Raw genomic sequence first — 24,936 nt, 5'->3', positions numbered from 1 at the left:
ATAAGGCTGGTGACAGCTCAGCACTGCGGTGCGAAAGCATCGTTAAGCCATAAACCCCACTTCACACCAGCACATCAGTGGGAAAAGGGGGCTGACAGAGGCTCACCCCTCCATTTGGCAGCACGGGGAGATCCCAGTGGCTCTCTGTGCTGCGCATCCCATGAAGCAATGGCATATTGGTGCCACCACCTTCAACACAAAGGGGGGCAGAGAGCTCTGTCCTGCCATCCCAACCAGCTCTCAGCCCTGGCGAGGCTGTAGCAGAACATCAGCCCCTTCTGATGGGATGTGTTTGCATGTGGTGCAAGGAGCTCAGCAAGGAGCTGAGCACAACGCAGGCAAGAGATGTCTGTTGCTGTAGGAGCCGGTGCTGCCACCAGCTCGGCACAGGCAGCAGCGCAGAGGGGCTTTGAGGTGATTTAACCCAGCCCCGCAATCACCCCGGTGCCCAGGAGTGGGGAACACCCTCACCTCTGCTGACACCAGGCTGCTGGAGCCATCCCTATAACCTGCAGCACAAAGCGAGTGCCAAGGGACTGGCAGAGCCTTTGAATTCCAGTGAGCTTCCTGGGCTCCCAGGGTGTAACCGCCTGGAAAGGCAGCTCCAAAGCAGGGAAAAACCCCTGCTCCCACCCTGGCAGGAGCCAAAGAGGGAGGCAGTGTCTGCAGGCAGGGCACACGCCTCTCCCGGCCGGACAGGACCTGCTCCCTTCCCAACCCGGAGCCTGGGAGGTGAAGGGAAGAAAGAGCAGGAGAGCTGCTGGGATTCATTACCTTCCACATGAGAGAGGGATCAGTTGGCTTCTAGCAGAGCCCAGCGAGGTTCCCCTCATTGAACACAGGAAAGAATCACAGAAATAATTAGAGAGATTTCATCTCAGCCACCTCATGAAAGCCCTGACTTTATACACAACAGATTGGCAACGGCACAAAGATGGATGTGAAAGGCAGGAGCATTTGCAGTGTCAGACAGCTCAGAGACAGGAGCTCATCAAAAACTGGCCCAGGGCAGATGTAAGTTAAAAAAAGAAAAGGGGGGGGGGGAAGGAAAGGAAAAGACCTTTCTTGAGATAAAACCTGCAGCTCCTGTCTGTGACACAGTGATATGCCCCCTCCTGCCTACAGACAGGATCCCTGGTGAAAGCTCATCACCCCCCTGGAGAGATCTGGGTTAAAAACCTTCAAGTGCTGACAATCACTCGCTGTGTTCCACTGCCTTCCGCTAGCTCAGCTGGGAGCCTGTGAGCTGGTCAGCAGCAGGATTTAGGGGCCTGAGGACAAATGTCAGCTGGAGGATCCTCTGGTGAGCTCCTGGCGCTGGGGGAGGCTCTAATTGGAAAGCTCCAGGCTGTGTTTTGGGGAGAGCAAACCAGGTTGTGCTGCACAAAGGGGCTGTTCACCCCGGGTTCGTCCTGCTGTGCAGAGCAGGACCCTCAGAAGCATGATAAACAGCCCAACAAATGGGTGAAATGCTCTTTGGGGGATGGGAAAGGACAGGCTTCTCTAATTAGAAAAGAGGTTTGCACTTAGTCACCCCGAGTAGTGCCTGGGGCCCTAACTCCAGACACTGCTGTGCACAGGCTGACAGCTCTCTCAGACACCGAGCTGTCAGCCTGGGCTCTGTAACCAGAGACAGTTTCCACTGGGAAAACAACCTTTGTGCTCCTCACCCTTCCACAGGCACTTCCAGCAGGGAGGCTTCCCCATTGACAGCAGCAGCGGAGCTCTGGGGATGCCCACCCCATGGCACATCCAGGGCAGCAGCTCTCGGGCACTGAAGGTTCACAGTGACCCTTGTTGATTCCATAAGAGAAACCAGCTCCGGTTCCATGGGAACCATCGTTAGGAGCTCCCTGTTTCCTGTTTGGAGCTCCTGAGCCTGGGGATGCAGGGCTGAGCCATCAGGAAGCGCTGAGAGGACAAGGCATTCCAGGCAGCTGGATGTGTCCCCTCGACTCAAACTCACTGGGAAGGCGACTCTTCCACAACAGCTGAAACACAAAGGGCAAGGACCAAGAATAAGCCACAAGCCACTATCCTGGTGAAGCTACAGGGAGCAGTGCCTGCCCCGCACAGACCAGATACCCAAGGGATGGGCAGCTGCAATCCTTGCCTTGCTATCCCAGGAAGCAAGGCCTCAGTAGTGGCACAAGGAGGAGGCAGCGCCCGGCACACAGAGCCCAAGCAGGAGTCTCTTGCAGCTTGTGCCCTCCTCCTCCTCCCTTCCAGCACACCTGCCTTTTCCCAGTTACTCCTGTGTTTACAGTGGGATCGAGCAAAGGGCACAGCAGCAGCCTCAACAATGAAGAGGGAGGAAACCCAAACGGGTCACAAACGGCGTTTGCCACACGGGAGGAAAGCACAGAGCGGTGAAGAACGGCTGCCCCAGAGGCAGAGCCCTGCTCGCCTGTGCCAGCAGCCTCTGCGGGCCAGATCACAGCCGGAGCTGGCAGCAGCAATGACACCGCACGTGGCACCAGCAATCGTGTGCTCTCTGGAGAAGCTTCCAGGCAGACTGAGCTGTGTGAAAGCCCAAATCTCAGCTTTTTACAGAGCTCCCGATGCTTTTTGCACCCTGGCTACTGAGGGATAGGGATAGCAAGGCCAGGCTGCTGCCCTGATGCTGCTGCTGCTGAGTTTGCACTGCCAGTACCGGGGCAAGCAGGTTGAGGTTTCAGACTGGGCAGTGCAGAGGGAGAGAAATGGGGCTACACGCTCAGTCCCTACACTTACAGTGCTGCAGGTGGAAGCCCACAAACCAGCTCTGGAAGGGGAGAGCAGCCTGCTGCAGACACAGAACCCTCCTGCTCCCATGACAAATGTCCTCCTAGTTTCTGAGCCCAGGGACTCGGCCGTTCCCTGTCCCCTTCACATGGCAGCACACAGCACGAGAGCTCGGCCCTCGCAGGGGAAGAACAGGAGCCACGGCCCATTGCGCTGTACTGGGGCAGTCACAGCCCTGCCTCCTCCCCTCCAGGGTGTAATTAGCCTGCTTGAAGTGGGCTGGGACTGGGATCCCTCAGCCCAGCACTGAGGCCATAATCAGCCCAGGAAAGGAGGAAGAAAGGCCCCTCCAGGAGCGTGGGCCAGGCTCCCATCATACACCCAGGGAACGGAAGGGCAGGTCATGCCACGGGCACGTTTTAACCACGCAGCGATGCTGCCTTTGGGCCGAGCAGAGAGGAACCACAAAACCAGTGCTATCTTTTCCAAACCACAATGGAAAGGCAGCAGCCAAAACGACGCCTCAAATCTCAGCTTCTATTTCAGCAGCAGCAATTAGAGAGCTGCTCCTTTTGGATCCTCAGCTCCCCGCCAATGTGGGAGTGCAGGAGAACCTCTTCTGCTGTCCCCCTGCTCTCCCAGCCCAGCGGAAGCATCCCAGTGCTGAAGGGGAATTTTTATGGGCCTCAAGCTATTTCTGTTCACCTACAGCTGGAGAGGGCCTAGAATAACACAGAGCTCACATGCCAGGGTTACTTGGGACAGCTCCAGTCACAAGGCATTGTGTCTGGCTGGGCTCTCACGGCAGGAATCACAGTAACAAAGCCTCTACTCACGCTTTACTGCCAGCAGCGTGTTCCCGTGGCAGCAGGCAACGGAGGTCACCAGGTAGGGATGTGTCTCCTCCAGCTGCACCGGCTTTGGTGTTCCTGTTTCCTCATCCTTCCTGCCCAGGCGTCCCCTGGCTCCTTTCCCCCATGTGCACACCTCACCATCTGCAAAGGGATATATCCCTTCACTGCACACAGAGCCTCCCTCCTCCCTCGTACCTACCCAGGCTATCTCCTTGACCACAGCATGGACTGCAGGCAGAGGAAAGCTAGAGTCTGCTGCAGCCCAAAACACTGGGGTTTCATTCTCACCTGCACCAATGGCCACAGTAAAGGCATCCCCACAAGCCACCACAGTGACCTTCATCGCCTGGAGCCCCACAACCAGATGGGGTACACGGCTGTTGCGGCAGGAGCTGGTGCCCAGCTGCCCGTGCTGGTTGCTGCCAAAGGTGTAACACTGGCCAGAAGCTAACAATAGAGACAAGAGAAACAACTGGGTGTCACCTGAGGATGCACTGAAGCTCTTTGCTCTGTACCACGCTGAGCATCCACAGAGCTCCAGCATCAGGAGCAGGGTGTCTCCCTCTTCTCTGAGGTCTCTGCCCATGGGAAATGGAAGGAGGATGGAGAAATGCAGGTGCCCCCCAGTCAGGTGTTTGGGCACCCAGCCCTCACCTGTAACTGCAGCTGAGTGCGCTGTACCAATGTCAGCGCACACAATCGGCTCTTGGTTCAAGGGGACCGACTGGGCACACATGAACACGGTGGCCTCTTCCACTTGGTCCTCTGCGGAGGGCTCCTCTGCTGAGCTAATCCGATCCAGGCCCAGCTTGTTACACCTGCATGGGGAAAAGCACAGTTCAGAGCTGGCAGAATGGAGACAAACCCTGCCCTGGCATAACCACACCACCAGCAGCGTGATGCTGGGGAGCAGGATCACACAGTGAGCGATGTCTTCTACAGCCCCTTGCTCCCTCTTCCTGGGCTGAGCACAGATGGAAAGGCCCAGGAGGCTGTAACAAGCTCTGGAGCACAGGCCCTCACCCCTCTTACCTATTGCTCCCACAGGCAAGAATCTGGTTCTTCACAGTGAGGACCATGGAGGAGTCGATGCCACAGATGACTCTGTGGACCTCATGCTCCGGCGGAACTGTGACCTGCTGGGGGGAATTGTGGCACTCCAGGGTACCCAGCCCGAGCCGACCTGGCAGAGGGAACAGAGCAGGACACAGCTGATGGCAACGCACAAACCTGAGCATCAACGTAGCTGCTCCAAGAGCCATAGAAGCGAAATCCAAACCCCAGGGGCACTGGCATGCGGTGAAGCAGCTGCAGCTCCTCCACACCCACCTACCCTGGCACATCTGGAGAGGACCGTGGGCAAGCAGGGCTGGTGAGAGGAGTGGGAACAGGCAATGGGAAGCACAAGCCCTGTTTTACCAGGCAGCCGTCTCTTACCATTATCCCCCCTGCCCCAGGCAAACACTTCCCGTTCGTTGGAAACTGCCAGGACGTGGGATGCGCCACAGGCCACCTGCACCATCTCATAGCCCAGCAGGGCCTCCACGATCTTGGGCTGGCAGGGGAAGAGCAGCAGCCATCAGCCGAGACCTCCCAGCCAGCCCCATCCCTCCCACCCGGCCCCCCAGCCTCAACACAGCGCTGGCAGCATCCCAGTTTTCATCCAACACAAACACCAGGGAAGGGTTTCTAGTTCCAAACAGCCTTCAAAGGGTTCAGAGACTACGTGCACGCAGCACAGAAGATAATGCAAACATCTCTGGGGCAGAAGAAAGCAGCCAGCACCAACGGTTTGGAGAGGGAAGGGTTGGGATTCGCCCCCCTGCCCATGTGGGGAGTGCCAGGGGCTGTAACGCACTCCCTGAGCAGGCAGGGGCTTGGTGCAGGATGCGTTGGCTGAAAGGCTCTTGTGTGCAAGAGCCGTGAGCTATCAGTGAGGGTGTGGAGAGACCAGGATCTCCACAGCTCACCCAGCCCCTGCTGTGACCTGCTGTTAGATCTGACACCTCGCCACAGCCAACCTCATCCTCATTATCTTCTGCCAGTGAAAAGCACCATTTGTTGGGATCTGGCTGCTGCTCCCAACTGCTCCCCCCCCCCCCCCAACTCTCCCCAGCAATAAGCTCAGCTCCGGACGGAGCCAGCTGACCACGGGGCCAAATGGCAGCAGTGCCTGTGCTCGGCTGGAAGCCATCGTGCTGCTGCCACATCCGAGGAGAGGGCTGGAAGGGAGCGATGTGCCCGGGGCCCTTGTGTTCGGAGCCCGTCGGAAGCGCACGGCTCTCCTTCAAATAGTGCTGCTTTTGAGCAATAACTTTTCTCAGTGAACCCTGGCAGCTGCAGGCCAAGAGTGGAGCAGGCAGGTGTGTGATTGGAGGCAGGCTCCAAGCTGGGAGCCTGCCAACAGCAACCACAAGGCAGCTCTTGACTTCCCCCACGCTCAAAGGGATCATTGTGTAGGGGCGGGGGGGAGAAAGAAGGAAAGAGAGACGCAGGTTGGGTCTTTTAAACCCCGCAGTGACAGGGAGAGAAAGGGGAGGGAGCTGGATGCCAAAGCACGGCTGGGATGCGCATCCCTGGAGCTGGGATGAGCCCTCTCACGTGGCGCAGGAGGCAGGAGCCATCCTGTGCCCCGGGGGAAGCAGCACGCCCAGCACCCTCACGACAAACCTGGCTCACATCCGTGAAGTTTCCGTGCCCCAAACAGCCATTGCTGCCGCTGCCGAAGGTCATGATTATCCCCCTGTCTGCAAAAGCAGAGGGAAGTCGTGTTACTGGCGTGTATGAGGCCCTGCAAGGCACACACACAGCACCCACTCCGGTCCCTTCCAACCCAAACTACTCTATGGTTGTATGATTCCATAACTTGCTGCAGGGGCCGGAAGCCTTTAGTGAGCTTCCAGAGAGCAGCAGCCTCAGTGTGCTGTAACAGCTCACCAAACAAAGAGCAGATGACAGGAGAGAGCTGAGATAACATTATTGCAGCTGTGTAACTCCACGGTGTGTCAAGGTGTTACACACACAGAGGCACTCGCTGAGCAGCCACCCAGCAGAAGGGGAGGCAGGAAATGCCATGGAGAAGTAGAACAAACCCATGCCTGCAGTTTGTCTATTGCATGTCTGCCATTTGCTGCCCTGATCACCAGCAGAAGTGCAAACAGGGCTCTAAAAGGACTACTGGGAGGGCTTTGCTCTACAAACAGCCTCAAGCTGGTGTGTGCGCTCCTCTCCCAGCCAGAAGCTGCCTGGTTCACTCTAAGGGGTCTTCAGACCTTATCTTCCTATAGCTGAGGACAACCAGCCCTATAGGAGCTCACACTGACTTCACACTGCAACGCCAGTCACTGATGGTCGCTGCTTGTGTCTGCATCACACTCACAGGGTGACAAAGGCTGAACTTCCCAGATGCTTCTCACACTGCAGTCCCCACTCTACAGGTCAGTTCTGGCTCCATATAACACCAATGCAGCCAGGACAGCAAAAGGAGGAGATCTGTAGCCCTCCCCACACCAGACACACCTTTGGGATCAAGTTGACCACTTGAGCATCATAGGAGGACCATGCCTGTTATCTCTGCCCCTTACCTAATGTTATATGAGAGGCCACGCAGACTTTGTGCCATCCCACCCCAGCATCTCCGGGGTTCCTCTCTGTGCAGGCTCCCCAGGCAGTGACACTACATTTACAAGCCCAATGCCATGCAAAGGGGTCTGGCACCTGGGGAGGCGAAGGCAGGAGGCAGCAGCTCACCTGTGAGGCAGGCTGTGAAGAGATCCCCACAGGACACGTGTTTGATGGTCACACCAGACTGACCCTCCAGGAAGCGGGACACAAACTGAGGCTGGAGCTGCTCAGTGGCTCCGGGGAGGGAAGGGCCTCCTGCAGCACCCATCGGGGGAGCCTGGTGGAGAGAAGCTGTGTCATCTGCGGTGGGGTTGGGGACCTCAGAGGAGTCCCTTCCCACACTGTGACCCTGGACAGTGGCGCTGCTGGATGCAGCGCCAGGGCTTACGCAGTGAGCAGAAGTGTGCTCTCCTCAGAACTCACACATCTGAGGCTTCCACGGCCACTGGAAGCCAGCAGTCCCCATCACTCACCTCCCACAGGATGAGCCTTCCCGACTTGGTGACCCCAGCCTTCTGTGTCCTGCCTGCAGACACCTGCACCACCTCAGTGTTAAGCATGGGCAGTCGGAGAGGGGTGGTGATCCCGCTCCCCCACGTGTAGATGGATGACAATGGAGGAGGGATTCCTGTCCTGGCCGAGCCCCCTCGAACACCTATGGGTCATAGAGAAATCATTAACATGGATCCATGACTCTCTTCCCACAGGAACAGAAGACACCAGCCAGTCTGGGTGCCAGCATAGCTGTCTGCCAGCCAGCAGAGCCAGACCAGTGCCTGGCCAAGGCTGGCAAGGGGCTGCTGCAGAGCTCCCCACCAGGGCTGGGAACAGGTCCTTGTATTTACCCCAGAATTGAGGGAAGTGGCACCACAACTGCTCTATCCTAATTGTTATCAATGCCAGCTGCACCGGCCTGCACCAGGACTTCCCCCTCAGCATCCCCCTGGCTCATTCCCAGCCTTTGTTGGGAACAGCAGAAACTTGGTTCAGGCACCCATGGGCTCCTCCAGGGCTCATGGAGGCTGACACCTCTTAATCTTCCCCTCTCCAGAAGCTCCAGTGCCTCTCTGACCCTCCCACCATCCAAAGGAAAGGGTCCTTCTGAATGGAGCTGTGTTGAACACACCGTGCCAGGACTCACCCCTCGGCCTGGCACTGCTCACTCGTCCCCCCGTCCGGCTGTGGGTCACAGTTGGCACCGGAGCCAAGGGTTTTTCAGGCCTGCCAAATCAAAATCCAGCCTTTAACATCAGCTTAGTCCAGAGGTCCTGCAGAGCCCTGGATCACAGAAGGTCTGGGCAGAGCTACAGCATAAGCCACGGCTGAATGGCCTCGGCAGGTGCTTTAAACCACCTGAGAAGGGAGTTGGCATCACTGTGCTTCCCCCTGAGCTCACAGCTCTGTTTGCTCTAATGACAAGTTCATACCTGCCATGGCACCTGCTATGGCCTCGAGCCACTGGGCCAGGCTTGGCCTGCAGCAGCTGCACATTGGCTAACACAGGAGAGCTGCATGGGGAAATGCTCTCTGGAGCTCGGTCAGACACGTGCGGGCTGTGGCAGCCTGCCCAAGGCACACTAAGGTGACACCTTCACTTGCCTTCTCATCTTGACACTGCCCACGTCAGTGTAGAGGTTCAGAAGGGGCCGAATGCAGATGGCCTGGGCCATGATCTCATTCAGCTGGGGCCGCTTGGAAGGATCCAGGTTCAGCATGCTAAGGATGAGCTGGCGCAGGTCGGGGCTGTATCTGTCTGATATTGGGGCAAACGTCCCACTCATGATCTTCAGTACCAGGGCAGGAAGATTCTGGAGAGACAACAAGAGACACATACAGTATCTGGGTGGTCAGAGGAGAGGCTGAGGAGCAGGAAGCTCTGAGCACTGCTCTCTGCCTTCACACCTCCAGGCTCAGTGAGAAGAGGGATCCAAGCATGCATTTGCACCTCTCTGAGAGGCCACAGCTCCCTGTGCTGTGTGTAAACTACCTCCCTCTTACCGCGGCTTCGAAAGCCCTCTTGAGGCTGGCGAGTTCATAGAGCACACAGCCCAGAGCCCAGATATCACTCTTCTGGTTGTAAGGCTTCCCTTCACAGAGCTCTGGGGAGATGTAGCACGGGGTTCCCACAACCTAGAAGAGACAATTTTACCATGATGCTGGGAAACTGGGGCAGCGAGGTGGAAGGAGAAAGGCTCAGTTTAGAGCACAGCATGCAGGCTGGCTAGAGCACCACCAACCAAAGCTTGGTGGAGCTGGGCTTTTTGTTCCTTGGTGTCAACATCTGCTTGAGATTCTCAGGAAAAACCTTGAGGATTTGCCTTTCTGGTGACCCCCTTTGCTCAAACAGAGATTACCTCTCAGTTTGCTCCCATTCACTGGAGAGAATCAGAGCCTGGAGCAATGAGCATGATATAAATGTCTAGTCACTTTAGACCAGGTGGGGAATGATACTCAAGCAGAGAGAGGAGATTAAGTCAAGGCAGGACAGAGGCACTGGCAGGGATTTTGTTGCCAAGTATGTGTCAGACAAACCCACAAACACCACCCCTCCCACTGTGACAGCGGGAGGAGCCCTGCCTCCCCTTACCAGCGCGCCCAAAGAGCTGCAGCAAACTTGGGTGTGAAGACATCAGTTTATATAAACTCCAAGGACCAAAGCAGCACCATGACACGTGGATGTGGCCTACTGCAAGTGTGCTACATCCAACCTCGCTGCCAGCTTCCAAGAGATTATCCTGAGCCAAGTCCAGCTTCCAGCTGGCTGCTATGGTGGTAAGCAGCCCCCCTGCAGAGCCAGGCCACTCACCGTGTAGGCTTTGCTCTTGCTGCTCAGGATTTTGGAGATGCCAAAGTCTCCGATCTTGACAATCATGCGGTGCTTGTCCAAGAGGATGTTCTGAGTCTTCAGGTCACGGTGCAGGATCTGCTTGGTGTGCACGTGGTGGAGAGCCAGGAGGATCTGCACGAAGAAGTGCAGGATGGTGTCCTCGTCCAGCAGGGAGTTGCAGCGCTTATGAATGAACTCTGCTAGTGTGCCCCCTGTGATGAACAATAACGGGCTATCAGCAAGGGTGGCTGCACAAACCCAGCCTCAAATCCAGTGGGATTTAGCCATGGCATCTTAAGCCAAGCACATCCTGGTGGGACACGCAGCATGTCCTCCAGTGCTGCTGAGACCATGCAGAGAACAACGGCAGCACAGTTGGTGGGACAACGGAATGGCAAAAGAGAAGTTACAGTTGACATATTGTCAAAGGCAGCAGGAAAAGAAACGCTAAAATTACAGCTCTTGGAGGAGGACACAAACCTCAAGCGCAGAACAAGATAAGCCTGTTCTGCAGAAGGGAATTCTTGCTGTCCAAGAGGCCACGTGGCAAGGAGAGGCCCCTGTCGAGAAGGGAAGGTGCAGATTCAGGGCTCACGCACAGCTTCTAACAAACCCTGATGCAAACGCTGATTTCAGCTGCAACTCCACAGCAGATCTCGTTAGAAATCACACCTTCCCACACAGAGCTGGGGGAGCAGCAGCGTGGCCAAGAGCTGACACAGGGAAATGTGTGTGAAACCTAGGCCAAGGGCAGATGGCAGCACGCTCACTGGTGACAGAGGCGTTAGAAATCTTTGTTTTGGATATGATTAACATGCATAAGGCACAGAATCATAGAATCATGGAATGGGTTAGGTTGGAAGGGACCTTAAAGCTCATCCAGTTCCAATCCCCCTGCTATGGGCAGGGACCCCTTCCACTAGAGCAGCTTGCTCCAAGCCCCTGTGTCCAACCTGGCCTTGAACACTGCCAGGGATGAGGCAGCCACAGCTTCTCTGGGCACCCTTGGCTCATGGTCAGCTGCCAAGGAAGCAGTGACAAGGGACCCGAGGGCCTACCTGGGGCGTACTCCATGGCGATCATGAGCGCCTTGTCCTCCAGGAAGTTCTCGTAGTACTCGATGACGTTGGGGTGGCTGAGCAGCTTGAGGACCTGGCACTCGTTCTGCGCCGCCAGCCGCTCGTCCTTGCTCATCTGCTCCACCGGGATCTGCTTCAGGATCACCAGCTTCTGGTCGGCCTTGCGCAGGCAGAGGTGCACGATGCTGCAGGACGGGGACAGGCTCTCAGTGCAGGGGACATGCAGCCACCACCCCGGGGTGACACGTGGCCCCTGCCCCTCCCGTTGCCATGGCAACAGGGCCTGCACCCCAGGGCCGTGTCACCCCATCGCCATGGCAACAGACAGAGACCGGACACCCCCCCTCCCTTAGGGTACCACATACCGGCTGACCCCCCGCGTTGCCACGGCGACACTTTGTTGCCATGGTAACGCGGCCTGCCTCCCACCGCCGCTCCCCGCACACAGCCGGGACGTCCCCGTTCCGACACCCCCGGCTCCCCGCCGGCCCGGAGCCGCCCTCACCCGAAGGCTCCTCTCCCCACCACCCGGATCCGCTCGTATTTCTCCATCGCTGCCCCGGCCGGGGCCAGCCTCCTCCCGTCTCCATGGAGACACTTCCGGGGGTTCCTACGGCAGCCGCGGGTGGACAAAACACCGCCTGTGTCTCGCTGTGTGTATAGGGCTGGCGGGGGACGGGACGGGGACTCTCCGCTTCTACCGGGAGAGCGATGCCGCCCCACGGCGACCTAGCCCCTCGCTTGTGGGGGTACCCACGGCTCGGGCTCCCGCCCTGCACCCGGCGTGGAGGGGGGACAAGGGACCGCGCTGGCACTGCCAACCGCACGCTACGTGGCCGTGCTGCCATCTAGCGACCGGCTTACCGGGAGCAGAGCCACACCGTACCCGGGACACGCACACGGTGCCCGGGACAGATGTGCTGGACCCGCGGCACCTGTGCAGCAACAGGAGAGATGTGCAAAGCCCGGAATGGATGCGCAACGCCTGTCATGCACACGCTGCGCCAGCCCTGCACGGACACACACGCGTGTGCCACGCACGCCTGACCCGCACGGGTGCAACGCTTCGCACCGAGATAGCACCACAATCACGCACTACACCGGCAGGAACACGCACAACACCCCCAACCGGCGCAGACACAAGCGCAGCGCCTTGCACACGTGCGTGCAACACCCCGCCTTAACACACACATACACACGTGCGCGCCCCCCGCACGTCCGCTCCCGCGCAGACGGGGGAAGGAGGCGTGGCCAGATGAGGCGTGGCCAATAGGGTGGCGTGGTCACTTGGGAGGCGGGGCCAGCGCGGTGGTGTGGTCAATGGGGAGGCGTGGTCAGCGGAGAGGCGCGGCCAATGGGGGCGTGGCCAGGCGGCCGCGCCGCCGGAGCTGGGCGCGATGGGCCCGGGCTGGCGGGCTCCGTCCGCGGCGCTGGTGGCCGGTAGCGTGGCGATCTTCGCGGGGCTACGGCGGCTGGCGCTGGCCCTGCCCCGGCCCGCTGCCGTGCGGAGCCGCCCCGGCCGCGCCTGGCGCTGGCTGAACCTCCTCGTCTCTTTCGCACACTCCGTGCTGGCCGGGCTATGGGCCCTCTTCAGGTACCGGGCGATTGGGACGGGAGAGGGGTGCACACCGTGCGAAACGGGAGCGGGGATCTGGACCCCTCTGCCCCCGGGTTCCCCTGGCCCCCAGGGCCCTGCCTCTGACCCCCTCCTTCCTTTCCTGTCCTCACCCCCAGCCTCTGGCACGCCCCGGAGCTGCTCTCCGACATCCAGGACGGCTACAGCGTCTCAGGGCACCTGCTGGTCTGCTTCTCCTCAGGTAAGCTTAGAGCCGGGGAGAGCGATGGCTGCAGTCACTCCCTGGGCTCTGCCCAATCCCTCTCCAGCACTCTCCCAGCACTCTGGGCTGTGGGGAGCCCTGGTTTAAGGGCCGGGCAACTTTCCTCCATACCTCCCGCTTTAATCATGAGCGTGGAGCCTGCAGACTTCCAGCCCCTGGGGCCTGGCCGTCACCCCACGCTCAGACAGGGTGGAGGTGCAACACATGGAGCATACTCACAGCACCCTCCTCCTCATTGCTGCTTCCCCTTACCGCAGCGGGTGACTGTACACAACCCAGATCCCCTCAGTGTTCTCCTTCGTCCCACAGGCTACTTCATCCACGACACCCTTGACATCATCTTCAACCATCAATCCCGCTCGTCGTGGGAATACCTGGTGCACCACGCCATGGTGAGTATGACCCCGGGGAGGTGAGGGGCCAGCACAGTCAGTACCACACACCCCAGAGCTCAGCCCATGCAGGTTTCGGGTGCTATGGCAGGGCAAGCTGGAGCCCTTCCCTCCGCCTCGCCCTGGCTGCCAGGTAGGCTGCACATCAAGGCAAGGGTGCCTGGCGGGGCAGGACTCCTGCCAGCGTCGGCTCGGAGCGCCGGGAGCCAGACAGGCTGCCGCGGCAGCGAGGGAAGAGCTCCCCAGCACAGGGAGGTGGAACTGGTCCTGGGGGAACTGGCTCTCCAGACTGGTTCTCCAGGTGCCTGCGGGGCTCTCTGTGTGTGGGGAGCAGCACTGTGTGGTCCCACTGAGGGTACACCTAGACCAAGGGAGGGAAGGAGTCACCTTCCCCAGGGCGAGGAGAGTTTACCTTGTGTACCCTGTGTGTGTGTTCCCTAGGCCATCTCTGCCTTCGTCTCGCTCATCATCACAGGCCGCTTCTTGGTGGCAGCCATGCTGCTGCTGCTGGTGGAGGTGAGCAACATCTTCCTCACCATGCGCATGCTGCTGAAGATGAGCAACGTGCCTTCCCCGGCACTCTACGAGGCCAACAAGTACGTCAACCTGGTGATGTACTTCGCCTTCCGCCTGGCGCCCCAGGCTTACCTCACCTGGTACTTCCTCCGCTACGTGGAGGTGCAGGGCCAGGGTGCCTTCCTCACCGCCAACCTCCTGCTGCTCGATGCCATGATCCTCATGTACTTCTCCCGCCTCCTCCGCTCCGATTTCTTCCCCTCCCTGCGGAAGGGCTCTGCGGGGAGAGATGTGGATGGTGAGAAGTTTCTGATAGACTGAGACATGCGCGCCAAGGGGGGCCCAGGCTCTGGCTTCTGGAGGTTTTGGGCTCTTCCAGCCTGCTCTGATGTGCCTTAGGGCTTGCTCCGCAGCCCCGGGCTCTGCCTTCACCTGCTCTGCCGCCTAAAAGCACTTCCCTGCCGGACCAGCCCGAAAGCCTCACCTCGCCGCAGGGATGCCACCGAAACCGGGGGCACGGCTGAGGGAGAAGCAGCCCAAGCCGGTTTCCACGGGGGCAGCTGGAGGGCCAGGGGTGACTGCATTCTGCAGCTGATGGCCTGAGAGGGTTGCGAGGGCAGGGACGAGTCCCTCCCGTGGTGATGTCGGGTGTTATGTGCATTAAAATCGGTCTGATTACTGCTGCCGCAGCAGGCCTGAGCTGGCTCTTCTGTGGGGCAGAGCAGGGTCAGGGAGGGGGTGATGGGAACAGAGTGATGGGAAAGGATGTGCCCCCATTCCCAGAGGAGGGCTGGCAGTCCTCAGGGATGGAGAGGACACATTTCTGTTCTAGGGACCCTCCAGAGGTGCACTCAAGCCTCTTGGTCCCACCAGCTCAGCTGAGCCTTTAAGCAAGACCCCATCCCTCCCATGGATAGGTCCCTCTTCTTCTCACTCATCTTCCAGAGAGCCGGGGCTGAGCAGGGGAAGGGAGCCAGGAGAGGTATGGAGCCTTGCTGCAGTCCCTGACCCGGCTCCTGCCTGGCGGCGCGGAGCCTGGCTGCTCTGCATGACTCACCCAGCAGCCACGTGAAGTGGAGCTGGCATGGGAAAGCCGTGTGAGGCCACGGGCTCTTCCTGGAAGCCTGCTGCATGTTTGCATCCCCCCTTGGAGCGCTCTTCATTGGCACAGAGCAGCTCCAGCCTCCTGTGAGGGTGCTGGGTCCAACCCTGCAGAGGAAGTACCAGGCTGGCTCCAGCAGCACGCCCAGAGCAGCAGGAGGAGGGGTCAGCTCCCTGGGGCAGTGGGGCCAGAACCAGCCCAGCCAGTCCTGTGGAACACCAGAGCATTGGGAAGGCAAAACCTGCTGACGTGACAGCTCAGGGATCACATCGGACTGGCATAAGCAATATGGCTTAAAGGGACTCAGCTCCGGGACAGGATCCATCCCACCACCACCTCAGCTCAGGCACACATAAACTGGAAGAAGCTGGTGGTTAAGTAGGAGCAGCGGGGGAATCCCACAGGGCTGGGATGCTGCTGGGGCTCCCTTGATGCACTGCCACCAGGGAAGGTGCTGGGAATAGCCTGGCAGCTGGAGCAGAAACAGGACACTCTGGATGTGGGCAGGGACCTGCGCCAGCTTCAAACCCTCAGAAGAGAGCTCAGCAGCCCCAGCAGGGCACAGCCTAACCCTCAGCAGCACGTCCTGGCAGATACACATCTGCCCGGCTGCAGCTGAAGCCCCATGGCCTCTGTGCATCAACTCCATCTACAGATCACCCACACAAGCTCAGGATCTGTTTCTCCTCACCCCGGTTGCTGCGCCTTTCCCCTTGTCTCTCTGCACAGAGCAGGTATGACTCCATCCCAGCTCAGGGCACCACCACTCTTACAGCAGCATGGAAGGGTCAGGCATGACAAAGCTTCCCGAAGCAGGAAGCCCTGTTTTCCCCTTTCCCTGCCTGGCTTCCAGATGGATCATCTCCCAGCAGTGCTGGGGCAGCTGTGGACCAGGCCGGCTGCCAGCCCGGAGCAAGGGGCAAAGCACAGGGGAGCACAGAGCCAGCCAGCAGCAGCAGCCACCGTGCAGGGTCAAGGCAGACTGCAAGTCATGCTGATGTGAAATCACTCCTCAGTGCCTGTGCTGCAGCACAACCTGCTCCTCACCCCAGCAGCGGTACCAGCTTTGCTACAGGAAGGACACCTTTCCCCATTTGTCTTTCTTGGGGTGACTACAGTGGAGGCAGCAAAGGGGTGAGGCAAACCCCCCTGAGCCCCTGCTGCTGCTCATCCCCTCCCCAGACCATGGGCAGGAGGTTGGGCTGGTGCCCGGGAAGCACCCAGGGAAGCTGTGCTCCTCCCTCCGGGTGGTTTCTCATCCCTCACCTCCTGCCTCTCCTCCCAGCCTGGCTGAGCATTCTACAGGGCCAGGGAGAAGGGGGTGCTTCCAGGCAGCTCCCACCTCCAACCCCAGGATCCCAGTTCCTTGGACAAGGTGAGGCTGTGACGGCAGCTCTGAGCACCAGGTTGAAGGCTCTCAAACCAAGGGCCATACAAACCAGCACAGATCTTTACCCCTATGGCAGCAGCTCCCCCTTCCCATCCACCCCTCTCCTGTACACATGCAAACCACCCCCAAAGGACTCTGAGAGGCTCAAGGAACTCAATGTCCCACGCCTCAAGAGCTCAATTAGCCCAATCAGTATTTGGACACAGCTTTCAACACCTTTCTCACTCGGGTCTAACTCCACACTTAAGATCAAGTACCTCTAAAAGCTTACCTGTTCTTTGCCTCCCTTTCCTGCTCACCCACATTCCTGCAGCTCTCGAACACTGACACGCCAGTTTCATCTACAAATTCAAGGAAGTAAAAGACTGCCAAGGCAGGAAGAAGTTTGAAAACAGCCCTGATGAGGACTGTGAACCTGTGGGGTTAGAGGAACAGTGCCCATGGAAACCAGGCTGTGATTCATACACTGCAGTGTGGGGAGTAGAGATCACACCAGGGAAACAAAAACACAGCACCTCTACTATTGGATTAGCTTAAGGGCTTCATCAAGTGAAGCCTGCAACATAGCAAAGAGCTGATAAGCTGATACACTTAGGAAGTGGTGTGACACTTGGCTTGTGCCAGATCTGAAGCATTCACACGTTTCTGTTGTTACTGCCTCCCTCCTGGGCACTCAACAGCCTGGGATATGCTCCACAAGGAAGGACACCAATCACAAACACATGCTAATTGCACAGGGCAGAAAAATGCAGGAGGATACCAGAGGCCTGAGGTAAATACAGAGATCTGAGACCTGGGGGACTGTCACCTCATGCTTTACCCACAGCAAAGGTCAGTGATGCAGGAGACCTCACCAGCAGGACAGCACTGCTCCCCGTGTGATCCCCCAGGGAGCAGGCAGCTCTGCCCACCCAGCGCCAGGGAAGCAGACAGGAACCCCCTTCACTGAACCCCAGAAGTCGGCTGGGTGCTCTCTTTCACAGAGGCTGTGCTGGCACAAAACACAAGAGCCCCTCGGTGGTGTCACAAGGTTTATTCTCCTGTCTGTACAGTCCTTGGTAGATGCAGTTTAGATGATTCCAATCTGGAAAGAAGCAAAGCATGTTAAAACGGATGTTACGGTGGCAGGAAGGCAGAGCCTCCAACCAGGTATCACTGCATCTCCCCAGGATTCCTGTCCTCTGAGCACAGGCTTCTTCATCCCAGACCTGCCCTTATACAACAGCTTTATGCATTTAAACCACAGTAACTTGCACTAAGTCACATTCCCTCTTGCCTACCCCAAAAACCTCGAGGACTGAACTGTCCGCCACTTCCAGCAACACAGCAGTGGTCTTGCTTCTGAACCCCTGGATCCTGTCTTACTACCAGGACACCCCAAAGTGCTACTGTGCTCGGAGCACAATCCCTCATGTGTACATCAGGACAATCAGGTGGGGAAGATACAAGACAACCAATGTCTCTCACCTTGTTGGCTACATCCAGCGCATCGTAATCTGGAGCCAGTCGGACGTAAGCCTTCTTCTCTCCATCAGGCCTAGAGTGGAACAGGGGACATGAGAACAAAGGCACACAACAACTCCCACGTGCTCCACCTTCCCACTATACCAATGTGCATCAGTGGTTCCTTTGGAAACATCACTGCAGTCAGTGAATAACAACGTTTACATCACTTGCACAAGGCTCCCTGGGTGTTAGAAGGGCTCCCTGGTGAAGCCCCTTTGGTCTGCCACCGTCTCCCACTCCCACTGAGATGTGCTCAGTCACAAAGTGCATGTCTCAAAGCTTTAACACTGAACCACCATAGAGCTCAATCACCACCAATGACCTATTCTCCCCCTCTTCTCACCTAATCAATGTGTTGACCTTGGCCACATCAATATCATAAAGCTTCTTGACAGCCTGTTTGATCTGGTGCTTGTTTGCCTTGACATCCACGATGAAAACAAGGGTGTTGTTATCCTCTATCTTCTTCATGGCAGACTCTGTGGTCAAAGGGAACTTGATAATGGCATAATGGTCCAGCCTGCAGGAGAGAAACCCTGTGGTTAACAGAAGGCTGGAAGAAGCCATTTCTGCTCTTCAAGGGCTTTCTCTGGGGTGCATCAGTTGCCAAAAAAAGTTCTCATCACAAACTCTCAGGCTTTGGTCGCTTGAAATCATCACCTGCACCCCAAACCCACCCCAGGGCTCTGCCCAGCTCCCAAGATGGGTCATTGGCAAGCTCTCACCCTGAGACCTGCAGCAAAGTCCACAGGGCTGCTTCCACCCCACACCACCCACAGCACCCCACACATACTTGTTTCTCCGTGGGGCGCTCTTCCGGGGGTACTTGGGCTGCCGCCGGAGCCGCAGGGTCTTGGGCCTGCGGAAGGTGGGCGATGTGCGGATCTTCTTCTTCTTGTGGCTGTGAACCCCCTTCAGGACGGCCTTCTTGGCCTTCAGCGCCTTCGCCTTTGCCTCTGTCTTCGGAGGCACAGCTACGATGACAAATCAGTCAGCACAACCAGGATCTGCACGGCCAGCAGCCGCTCCCCGGCCTGTCCTAACGGGCCATTGCTTCCCCTTGTCCCAGGGGGAAGGATCTCATCCATGGAGGGCTTCCAATGAAGATCCAGGACCCCCCCCACCAAGTACCCCACGCTCCTTATCTAACCAAGACCTACCCCAAAACGCTCAAGGACTGAAGTTTCCCCTTATAAAGCCTCAATTATGAACTTATTTCCCCCCCCCACAGACCCTCAGCACCTAAACGGGGCTCACCCCCTCAGCTAACCGCACCGCTGCAGGCCTCTCCCTCCACCTCCACGTGTCCGCAGCCCAGCACCGGACTCCAGGCTTCCTTTACCCCCTCCAACCGCTCATCCCGGCCTTCCCCGTTTACACCCGTAGCCCAGGAACCACCTCAACGCACCCCCATCACCACCCCATAGCCCCTCTTTGCCCCAAGCCCTCACCCTCCTTCTTCGCCTTGGGCGCCATCTTGGCCAGGCGGAAGCCGAAAAGGGCTACCCGCGCCAGACCGCAGGGGCTTATAACCTTAAATCTCGCGAGAGTTCCCCCTCTAGCCCGCCCCTCAACTCTCGCCGCGCCGCGGGGTATGCCGGGAGTGGTAGTACTCGCTGGTTGCCTCACTCGCGCATGCGTAGACGCGTGTTTTCGCCGTGGGGCATCATGGGAGTTGTAGTCCTAAGCGGCAGCGGGTCCCCTATCGTTGCCTCGACGGTGGGGACCGGGATGAGCCCCGGTGTGGGGGGGGAAATGGATGGGTCCCAGCGTGTAGGCAGCAGCCTTGCACACCCAGCCCCCGAGGAACCGGCGTCTTGGCTCCTCCCCGCCGCGGCCGCGGCGGGGAGGAGCCAAGACGCCGGTTCCTCCGGGGCTGGGTGTGCAGCGCCGAGCATCGCTACCGTTACCGGGAGGTTCGCGGTAACGGGGACACCCCCCCTCCCCTCCTCCCCGCTCTATTCCCCTGCGGAGGGGACCGGGATGGGACGGGGAGGACTTGGTTGTGGACAGGGATGCGGTGTGGGGGATCGCGCAGGGGCACAGAAGCGGGATGTGGGGACACGGGGATGGTCTTGCTCCGGGAGACAGGGATGGTGGGAGGTGGGGAAAGCCACGCTAGGGGACGTAGGGAGTGGTGGGACACAAGGATGAGGGGTGGAAGTGCAATGGGATGTGGGGATAGCTGAGACATGGGGACAGAGTTTGGGAACACTGGGGGCAGGCATGCCCTGGGATGGCACTTTAGGGATATGTGGGTGGATGGGACATTGGGATGGCTGGGATATGGGGACAGCCATATCCTGGGGGGCACATTTGGGATGTGGGGATGGCTGGGACATGGGAACAGCTTGGATATGGGGATAGACACACTCTGGGAGCTTAAGGGGGCTGGGACAGGGGGACATCCATGCTTGGGGATGTGGGGACAGCCAGAACACAGGGACAGACACGTCCCAGGGATGTGGATGCAACTGGAATAAGGGGACAGCCCCACTGGGGACACAGGGACAGCCCCATGGGGACAGCTGTGACACGGGGCCATCACCGCCCCCTTCTCCCTCTGTCCCCAAGCCCCGCAGTGGCCCTCGGCTCATCCCCACTGCCCCGCAGCCACCCAGCCCTCCCCAACACCCCCGCGGGACAATGAACATCCTGGCTCCGGTCCGCAGGGACAGGGTCATCACCGACCTCCCCCCGGTGAGCAGGGGACGGACGGGACACGGACACCGGCCGCGGGGTGACCTCATCGAGCCCCACGCTCACACCGGTGTCCCCCTTCGCGTCCCCCCGCAGTGCTTTCGGAAGGAGGCCGCCCTGCACGCCCGCTCCTCCTTCCACCCCACCGTGTCCAGCGCCTGCCAGGAGCAGCGGACGGGCACCGTGGGGTGAGGAGGGGGTGATGCGGAGGGGGGGGGGGGGGGGGTCCCCACCGTGGGGGTGATGGGGGTGACACGGGGACGGCTTCCGCCCCCCCCGGGGTTGGGGGTCCCCAGCGCGGGTGCCGCGTGGCTTCGGTTGCTTTGCGTGTGCCGAGCCCTGCGTCACGGCACAGGAATGCGGCGCGGGGGGGGGACATGGGGGTCTGGGATGGGCTGCGGCTGGAGGCGGGAAGCACGGGATGTGGGGTGCTGGGGGGCTGCGCGGTGGCACCCCCCAACCCCATCAACCCCTCTGCTCCTATGGCAGCACAGGGGAGCTCCCTGTTTCCCCCCCCCCCCCAATAATCAGCCATGAGCCCCCCCCCCTGTGCTGCAGGTTCAAGATCTCCAAGATCATCGTGGTGGGGGACCTCTCGGTGGGGAAGACGTGTCTGATCAACCGGTAACTGTGGTTAACTGGTAATGGGCCCCCGCCCGGGGGGGGGTTAATGGGGTGGGAGGGGACAGAGCAAGAGCCAACCCCCCTCCTAAAAGAGCAGCAGCACCGATTGGGCTGAGCCTGATTCCAATTGGAATCTGGTGCTGCGCACCCCACAGTGATGGGGTGAGAGGGGGGGGGCTGCTGACAGCCTTTCCCCCCCGCCCCAGCTTTTGCAAGGACACCTTCGACAAGAACTACAAGGCGACCATCGGGGTGGATTTTGAGATGGAGCGGTTCGAGGTGCTGGGGGTGCCCTTCAGCCTGCAGCTGTGAGTGAGGTGCCAGCCCCTCCTTCCTTCCCTCTGCACGCCTGTGCCCCCCCCAGTCACCTCCTGCACCCCCCCAAGGTGGGACACGGCCGGGCAGGAGCGCTTCAAGTGCATCGCATCCACCTACTACCGAGGAGCACAAGGTGAGGGCCCCCCCCCCCCCACCATGAACTTGTCCCATCACAGTGTCCCCATCCCCATCTCACCCCTCTCCTCCCTCCTCCAGCCATCGTGATTGTCTTTGATGTCAACGACGTGGCGTCCCTGGAGCACACGCGGTAGGTGACCCATGGCCAAGGTGGGACTGGGGATGATGGGCGATGGTGGGGCTGGATGGAGGTCATGGGGACGGAGGCAATAGCAGAGTGTGCGAGCAAGAGGGTAGCGCTTGGCTGGTGACTCGCGTAGGCAGTGGCTGGCTGATGCCCTGAAGGAGAATGACCCATCCAACGTGATCCTCTTCTTGGTGGGCTCCAAGAAGGACTTGAGCGTGAGTGTGCCCCCCTTCCCATGGGCTCCCTGTGCTCAGGGTGCGTGTCCCTGTCACCCATCCACCTCTTGGTTCATTGACAGACACCAGCCCAGTACAACCAGATGGAGAAGGATGCTCTCAAGGTGGCCCAGGAGATGCAGGCAGAGTACTGGGCTGTCTCCTCCCTCACCGGTGGGTCCCCGGCTGTGTGTGTGTGTGGGGATGCAGACCCCAGCATCCCGCTGGGTGATGGGGGACACTCAGTGGGGTTCTTACGCCATGGGACAGGGGAGAACGTGCGGGATTTCTTCTTCCGCGTGGCTGCGTTGACCTTCGAGAGCAGTGTGTTGGCTGAGCTGGAGCGCAGCAGCGCCCGCAGGATCGGTGACACCGTGCGTGAGTACCCCCCACCAGCACCATACCAGTGTCCCCCGTTGCCCCCTCTCTGTGCTGGCATCCCCCACTGTCCCCATCCCAACACTCTCCCCTTGCCCCTTTAGGGATCAGCAGCAATGAGAGCGACCTGTACCTATCAGCACCCCGCAAGAAACCCAAGTGCTGCCAGTGAGGGACCCCCCCACGCTCACACCTCTGGACCAAAGAGGGGTGGCCCCGGCTGGCCCCAAGGAGCCATCCCTGCTGTCCCCCCCTTGGCTTGCCCAGCATGGGCACCCATGGCTGGGGTGGGCAGGAGCAGCGCGGCTCCCTTCGCTATGCAAACACAGGTACTCGCACGGGGAGGTGCCCCCGGGCTCCTGTTTGTCTTAATAAAACCTTTTTTTATGCTTTTTAAGAAAGGTTTGGGGCTTTTAAGGAAGGTTTTGGGTCGGCTGCGGCTTCCACTGGCCCTGGGTGCAGCCTGCATCCAGCAGGGAGGATGGAGCAGGGGAGGATGGTGGCTGTCACCCAGGAGAGGTTGGGAACAGGCGATGGGTGCCTTGGACATCCCCGTCCTATAGAGCCAACATCCCTGTGCCCCATGTGGGATGCAGAGGGCACACATGGAGCCGGCCCCATCAGTTCCAGCCTAACTGATGGTGGTTGAAGCGGGGCTGCAGGCGCGGGGGGACGCAGTGGGAGCACTTATAGCGCTCCTGGATCCATCGGCCACCCTCGCTGTCCTCGATGCAGATGGCAGCGACGCCTGTGGGGACACAGAGCGGGAAGAGCCACCACGGGGTATGGGGATGGCAGCCCCATTGCACCCATGGGCGCACCCTACCTGCCACGACCCCCCCCAGCCGCTCCACCAGCTGAATGGCCGCTCTCATGGTGCCCCCGGTTTCAATCCACTGGTCCACGAGGAGGATGCGCAGACCTGGCACGGGGCAGAGGCTGCGCTGAGCGCCCCGCTCCCCGCACCGGCAGCCCCTCAACCCAAGGCAGCAGCGCCCCACGGGCTCACCGGGCGAGATGGCATCGGTGCGGACCTCCATCACCTTCTCCCTGCCCGAGTAGTCGGTGTAGGGCTGTGCCGCCGTCTGCACGCAGAGGTGCCCGGCTTTGCGGATGGCCAGGAAGCCTTTCTGCAGCACAGCGGCAGCGGCAGAGCCTGGGGTAGGGCACGGCGCTGTCAGATCCCCCCCCCAGGGACAAGAGGCAGGGACCCTGGGCTCACCAACGTCCCCGCTCACCCAGGATGAAGCCCATGGCATCAATACCGGCCACCATGTCAATGGGGTCTCCTTGGAAGGGCTGCAGCAGGTCGGCCACGCAGTCCTGCAAGCCCTGGGGAGGGAACAGAGGTGCTGGGTGCCCACAGCCCCTGTGCCAGCATCCATGGGCACGGCTGGGTGCCCCGGCACCCCCACAGAGATGCAGCCCACCCCAGCCCCCCCATGGGTGCCACCGCCACGGGGTGCTGGGTACTTGCGGGTGGCAGTAGAGCCGGGATGGGTCCAGCCAGGCGTAGTTGGGACCCTTGACGTTGGGGGCCATCAGCGCCAGGTACCAGCCCTTCTCCTGGGTGGCAGGGACGTGGCACAGGTCCATGCGCAGGCACCGCAGGCACTGCGAGCATTGAGCGTGCAACAGGGGGGAGATCCCACACCCACAGACCCCGTGGGGCTCCCCACAGCACAGAGCCCCCCGTGGCCTCCATTGCAACCACTCGTGGGCACCCCAAGGTCCCCGTGCGCTCCGTACCTGGGTGCTGGCGGCGAGGCTGAGCCGATGGGACCGTCATGGGGAGCGTCACAGACAGCGACAGCTGAGCAGGAACAGCCTCTGCGGTGCTGGGCCCCCGCCAGCACCCTCGGTCAGCCGGGCCCTGAACCACTGCCAGGCCCATGGGTTGGGATGGGCACCCACTGGGATCCGCTGTCGCAGCAAGGCCAGGGCGTGGTGGGGAGCATTGGGGTGTCACCAGCACCCAGCCTTCTGCACCAAGGCTGGCACAAGGGTCAGCAAACCGGGGGGATGCGCAGGGTGCAGCCGTGCACTCCTATGGGGTCTTGGGGGTGAGGGGACTTTCTTAAGCCATGCACGTCCCCGTGGGGTGTTGGGGCATTGTCCTGCCATGCCAAGCACTGGCTCCATCGGCTGCCCAATGTGCCAGGACCATGCCTGGAATATCAATGGGATCCGTGGCTTGGGAGCTGGCTAAAGGGGACAAGTCCTGGCAGTGGTGTGGGGAGCTGCCTGTGGGCTGCCAGTCGTGCATGGGCACGGGGGCTGCCCCTTGGGAAGGCACCATGGGGCATCCATGGGATGAGGCATGGGGCTGTGGAGAATGAGAATATAGGACGGGATGTGGAGCCGTGGGTAGCACCCATGGGACTTGATGTGGGAAGCATCCATGGGATGGGATGCGGGAAACGTCTACGGGACAGGACGTGGAGCAGCTAGGAGCATCTGCACAACGGCATGCAGGGAACATCCATGGGCTGGGATGCAGGGAGCATCTGTAGGACAGGACCCGGGGCTATGGGGCTCATCCTTGTCCCATTGGGGCCGGGGGTCGCGCGGGGTCCGGCGCGTC

At 59.8% G+C, this 24,936-nt stretch overlaps 5 protein-coding genes and 2 non-coding genes across 11 annotated transcripts; 2 read left to right on the top strand and 5 right to left on the bottom strand.

Annotated features, from left to right (window-relative positions):
* Positions 1–870: 870 nt before the first annotated feature.
* Positions 871–11,700, bottom strand: NEK8 (NIMA related kinase 8). Of its 2 annotated transcripts, XR_009746383.1 has the most exons (16): positions 11,614–11,700; positions 11,088–11,293; positions 10,009–10,241; positions 9,201–9,332; positions 8,802–9,010; positions 8,344–8,423; positions 7,676–7,857; positions 7,329–7,479; positions 6,249–6,325; positions 5,016–5,133; positions 4,611–4,761; positions 4,233–4,396; positions 3,867–4,025; positions 3,561–3,719; positions 2,734–3,435; positions 871–1,991 (listed from the first exon to the last, which is right to left on the bottom strand). XR_009746383.1 is itself a non-coding variant. In XM_061470123.1 (15 exons), the coding sequence occupies exons 1-15, from the start codon at positions 11,658–11,660 to the stop codon at positions 1,963–1,965; spliced, it is 2,097 nt and encodes a 698-aa protein (XP_061326107.1). In that variant the 5' UTR covers positions 11,661–11,700; the 3' UTR covers positions 871–1,962. The 2 variants fall into 2 exon arrangements, 1 of the variants encoding a protein (XP_061326107.1); XM_061470123.1 differs by lacking the exon at positions 2,734–3,435.
* Positions 11,701–12,452: 752 nt separating this feature from the next.
* TLCD1 (TLC domain containing 1) lies at positions 12,453–14,546 on the top strand. Its single transcript, XM_061470149.1, has 4 exons — positions 12,453–12,702; positions 12,843–12,925; positions 13,256–13,338; positions 13,780–14,546. The coding sequence occupies exons 1-4, from the start codon at positions 12,506–12,508 to the stop codon at positions 14,173–14,175; spliced, it is 759 nt and encodes a 252-aa protein (XP_061326133.1). The 5' UTR covers positions 12,453–12,505; the 3' UTR covers positions 14,176–14,546.
* A 2,817-nt stretch (positions 14,547–17,363) lies between these two features.
* On the bottom strand, positions 17,364–19,403 carry RPL23A (ribosomal protein L23a). The gene is made up of 5 exons (XM_061470155.1): positions 19,304–19,403; positions 18,646–18,826; positions 18,196–18,372; positions 17,814–17,883; positions 17,364–17,430 (listed from the first exon to the last, which is right to left on the bottom strand). The coding sequence occupies exons 1-5, from the start codon at positions 19,326–19,328 to the stop codon at positions 17,416–17,418; spliced, it is 468 nt and encodes a 155-aa protein (XP_061326139.1). The 5' UTR covers positions 19,329–19,403; the 3' UTR covers positions 17,364–17,415.
* On the bottom strand, positions 17,959–18,025 carry LOC133278215 (small nucleolar RNA SNORD42). Its single transcript, XR_009746472.1, has one exon. It is a non-coding gene; the product is annotated as a small nucleolar RNA SNORD42 (small nucleolar RNA).
* On the bottom strand, positions 18,446–18,519 carry LOC133278216 (small nucleolar RNA Z17). Its single transcript, XR_009746473.1, has one exon. It is a non-coding gene; the product is annotated as a small nucleolar RNA Z17 (small nucleolar RNA).
* A 288-nt stretch (positions 19,404–19,691) lies between the features above and the next one.
* Positions 19,692–22,753, top strand: RAB34 (RAB34, member RAS oncogene family). 3 transcript variants are annotated; one of them, XM_061470145.1, is made up of 11 exons: positions 19,692–19,775; positions 20,427–20,552; positions 20,649–20,740; positions 21,111–21,176; positions 21,383–21,484; positions 21,563–21,627; positions 21,711–21,762; positions 21,893–21,974; positions 22,058–22,148; positions 22,245–22,352; positions 22,457–22,753. In XM_061470145.1, the coding sequence occupies exons 2-11, from the start codon at positions 20,499–20,501 to the stop codon at positions 22,522–22,524; spliced, it is 780 nt and encodes a 259-aa protein (XP_061326129.1). In that variant the 5' UTR covers positions 19,692–19,775; positions 20,427–20,498; the 3' UTR covers positions 22,525–22,753. The 3 variants fall into 3 exon arrangements, with proteins under 3 accessions (XP_061326129.1, XP_061326130.1, XP_061326132.1); XM_061470146.1 differs by having other exon boundaries at positions 19,702–19,768; XM_061470148.1 differs by having other exon boundaries at positions 19,722–19,775; positions 20,466–20,552.
* LOC133277898 (adenine phosphoribosyltransferase-like) lies at positions 22,715–24,480 on the bottom strand. Of its 2 annotated transcripts, none has more exons than XM_061470154.1 (6): positions 24,102–24,480; positions 23,826–23,918; positions 23,591–23,684; positions 23,362–23,508; positions 23,179–23,274; positions 22,715–23,100 (listed from the first exon to the last, which is right to left on the bottom strand). In XM_061470154.1, exons 2-6 carry the CDS (start codon positions 23,892–23,894, stop codon positions 22,973–22,975), a joined length of 534 nt encoding a protein of 177 aa, XP_061326138.1. In that variant the 5' UTR covers positions 23,895–23,918; positions 24,102–24,480; the 3' UTR covers positions 22,715–22,972. The 2 variants fall into 2 exon arrangements, with proteins under 2 accessions (XP_061326138.1, XP_061326137.1); XM_061470153.1 differs by having other exon boundaries at positions 23,826–23,966; positions 24,102–24,453.
* Positions 24,481–24,936: the final 456 nt, after the last annotated feature.

The sequence above is a fragment of the Pezoporus flaviventris genome, unplaced genomic scaffold, assembly GCF_033815535.1.
Source record: "Pezoporus flaviventris isolate CSIRO_AGI_PZ_B2104156 unplaced genomic scaffold, CSIRO_AGI_Pfla_v1 ptg000063l, whole genome shotgun sequence".
Taxonomy (NCBI): Eukaryota; Metazoa; Chordata; class Aves; order Psittaciformes; family Psittacidae; genus Pezoporus; species Pezoporus flaviventris.
Note: the sequence above shows the minus strand (reverse complement) of the source record. Positions and strands in the feature narration are given on the sequence as shown.

Bases quoted from the DNA above. Each gene is read 5' to 3' on its own strand.
- NEK8 (XM_061470123.1), bottom strand. From the start codon at position 11,660: ATGGAGAAATACGAGCGGATCCGGGTGGTGGGGAGAGGAGCCTTCGG. The intron at 4,397-4,610 runs GTAAGAGGGGTG...TTCCCCATGCAG, and splicing joins CTTGCCTGTGGGAGCAATAG to GTGTAACAAGCTGGGCCTGG. The intron at 3,720-3,866 runs GTGAGAATGAAA...ATCCCTTTGCAG, and splicing joins TACTGTGGCCATTGGTGCAG to ATGGTGAGGTGTGCACATGG.
- TLCD1 (XM_061470149.1), top strand. From the start codon at position 12,506: ATGGGCCCGGGCTGGCGGGCTCCGTCCGCGGCGCTGGTGGCCGGTAGC. The intron at 12,926-13,255 runs GTAAGCTTAGAG...TTCGTCCCACAG, and splicing joins GCTGGTCTGCTTCTCCTCAG to GCTACTTCATCCACGACACC. The intron at 13,339-13,779 runs GTGAGTATGACC...TGTGTTCCCTAG, and splicing joins ACCTGGTGCACCACGCCATG to GCCATCTCTGCCTTCGTCTC.
- RPL23A (XM_061470155.1), bottom strand. From the start codon at position 19,328: ATGGCGCCCAAGGCGAAGAAGGAGG. The intron at 18,827-19,303 runs GTGAGGGCTTGG...TTGTCATCGTAG, and splicing joins GCCCAAGGCGAAGAAGGAGG to CTGTGCCTCCGAAGACAGAG. The intron at 18,373-18,645 runs GTATGTGTGGGG...TCTCTCCTGCAG, and splicing joins AGCGCCCCACGGAGAAACAA to GCTGGACCATTATGCCATTA.
- RAB34 (XM_061470145.1), top strand. From the start codon at position 20,499: ATGAACATCCTGGCTCCGGTCCGCAGGGACAGGGTCATCACCGACCTC. The intron at 21,177-21,382 runs GTAACTGTGGTT...CCCCCGCCCCAG, and splicing joins AAGACGTGTCTGATCAACCG to CTTTTGCAAGGACACCTTCG. The intron at 21,485-21,562 runs GTGAGTGAGGTG...CACCCCCCCAAG, and splicing joins GTGCCCTTCAGCCTGCAGCT to GTGGGACACGGCCGGGCAGG.
- LOC133277898 (XM_061470153.1), bottom strand. From the start codon at position 23,948: ATGGACCTGTGCCACGTCCCTGCCACCCAGGAGAAGGGCTGGTACCTG. The intron at 23,685-23,825 runs GTACCCAGCACC...TTCCCTCCCCAG, and splicing joins GGCTCTACTGCCACCCGCAA to GGCTTGCAGGACTGCGTGGC. The intron at 23,275-23,361 runs GTGAGCCCGTGG...GCCCCGTGCCAG, and splicing joins CACCGATGCCATCTCGCCCG to GTCTGCGCATCCTCCTCGTG.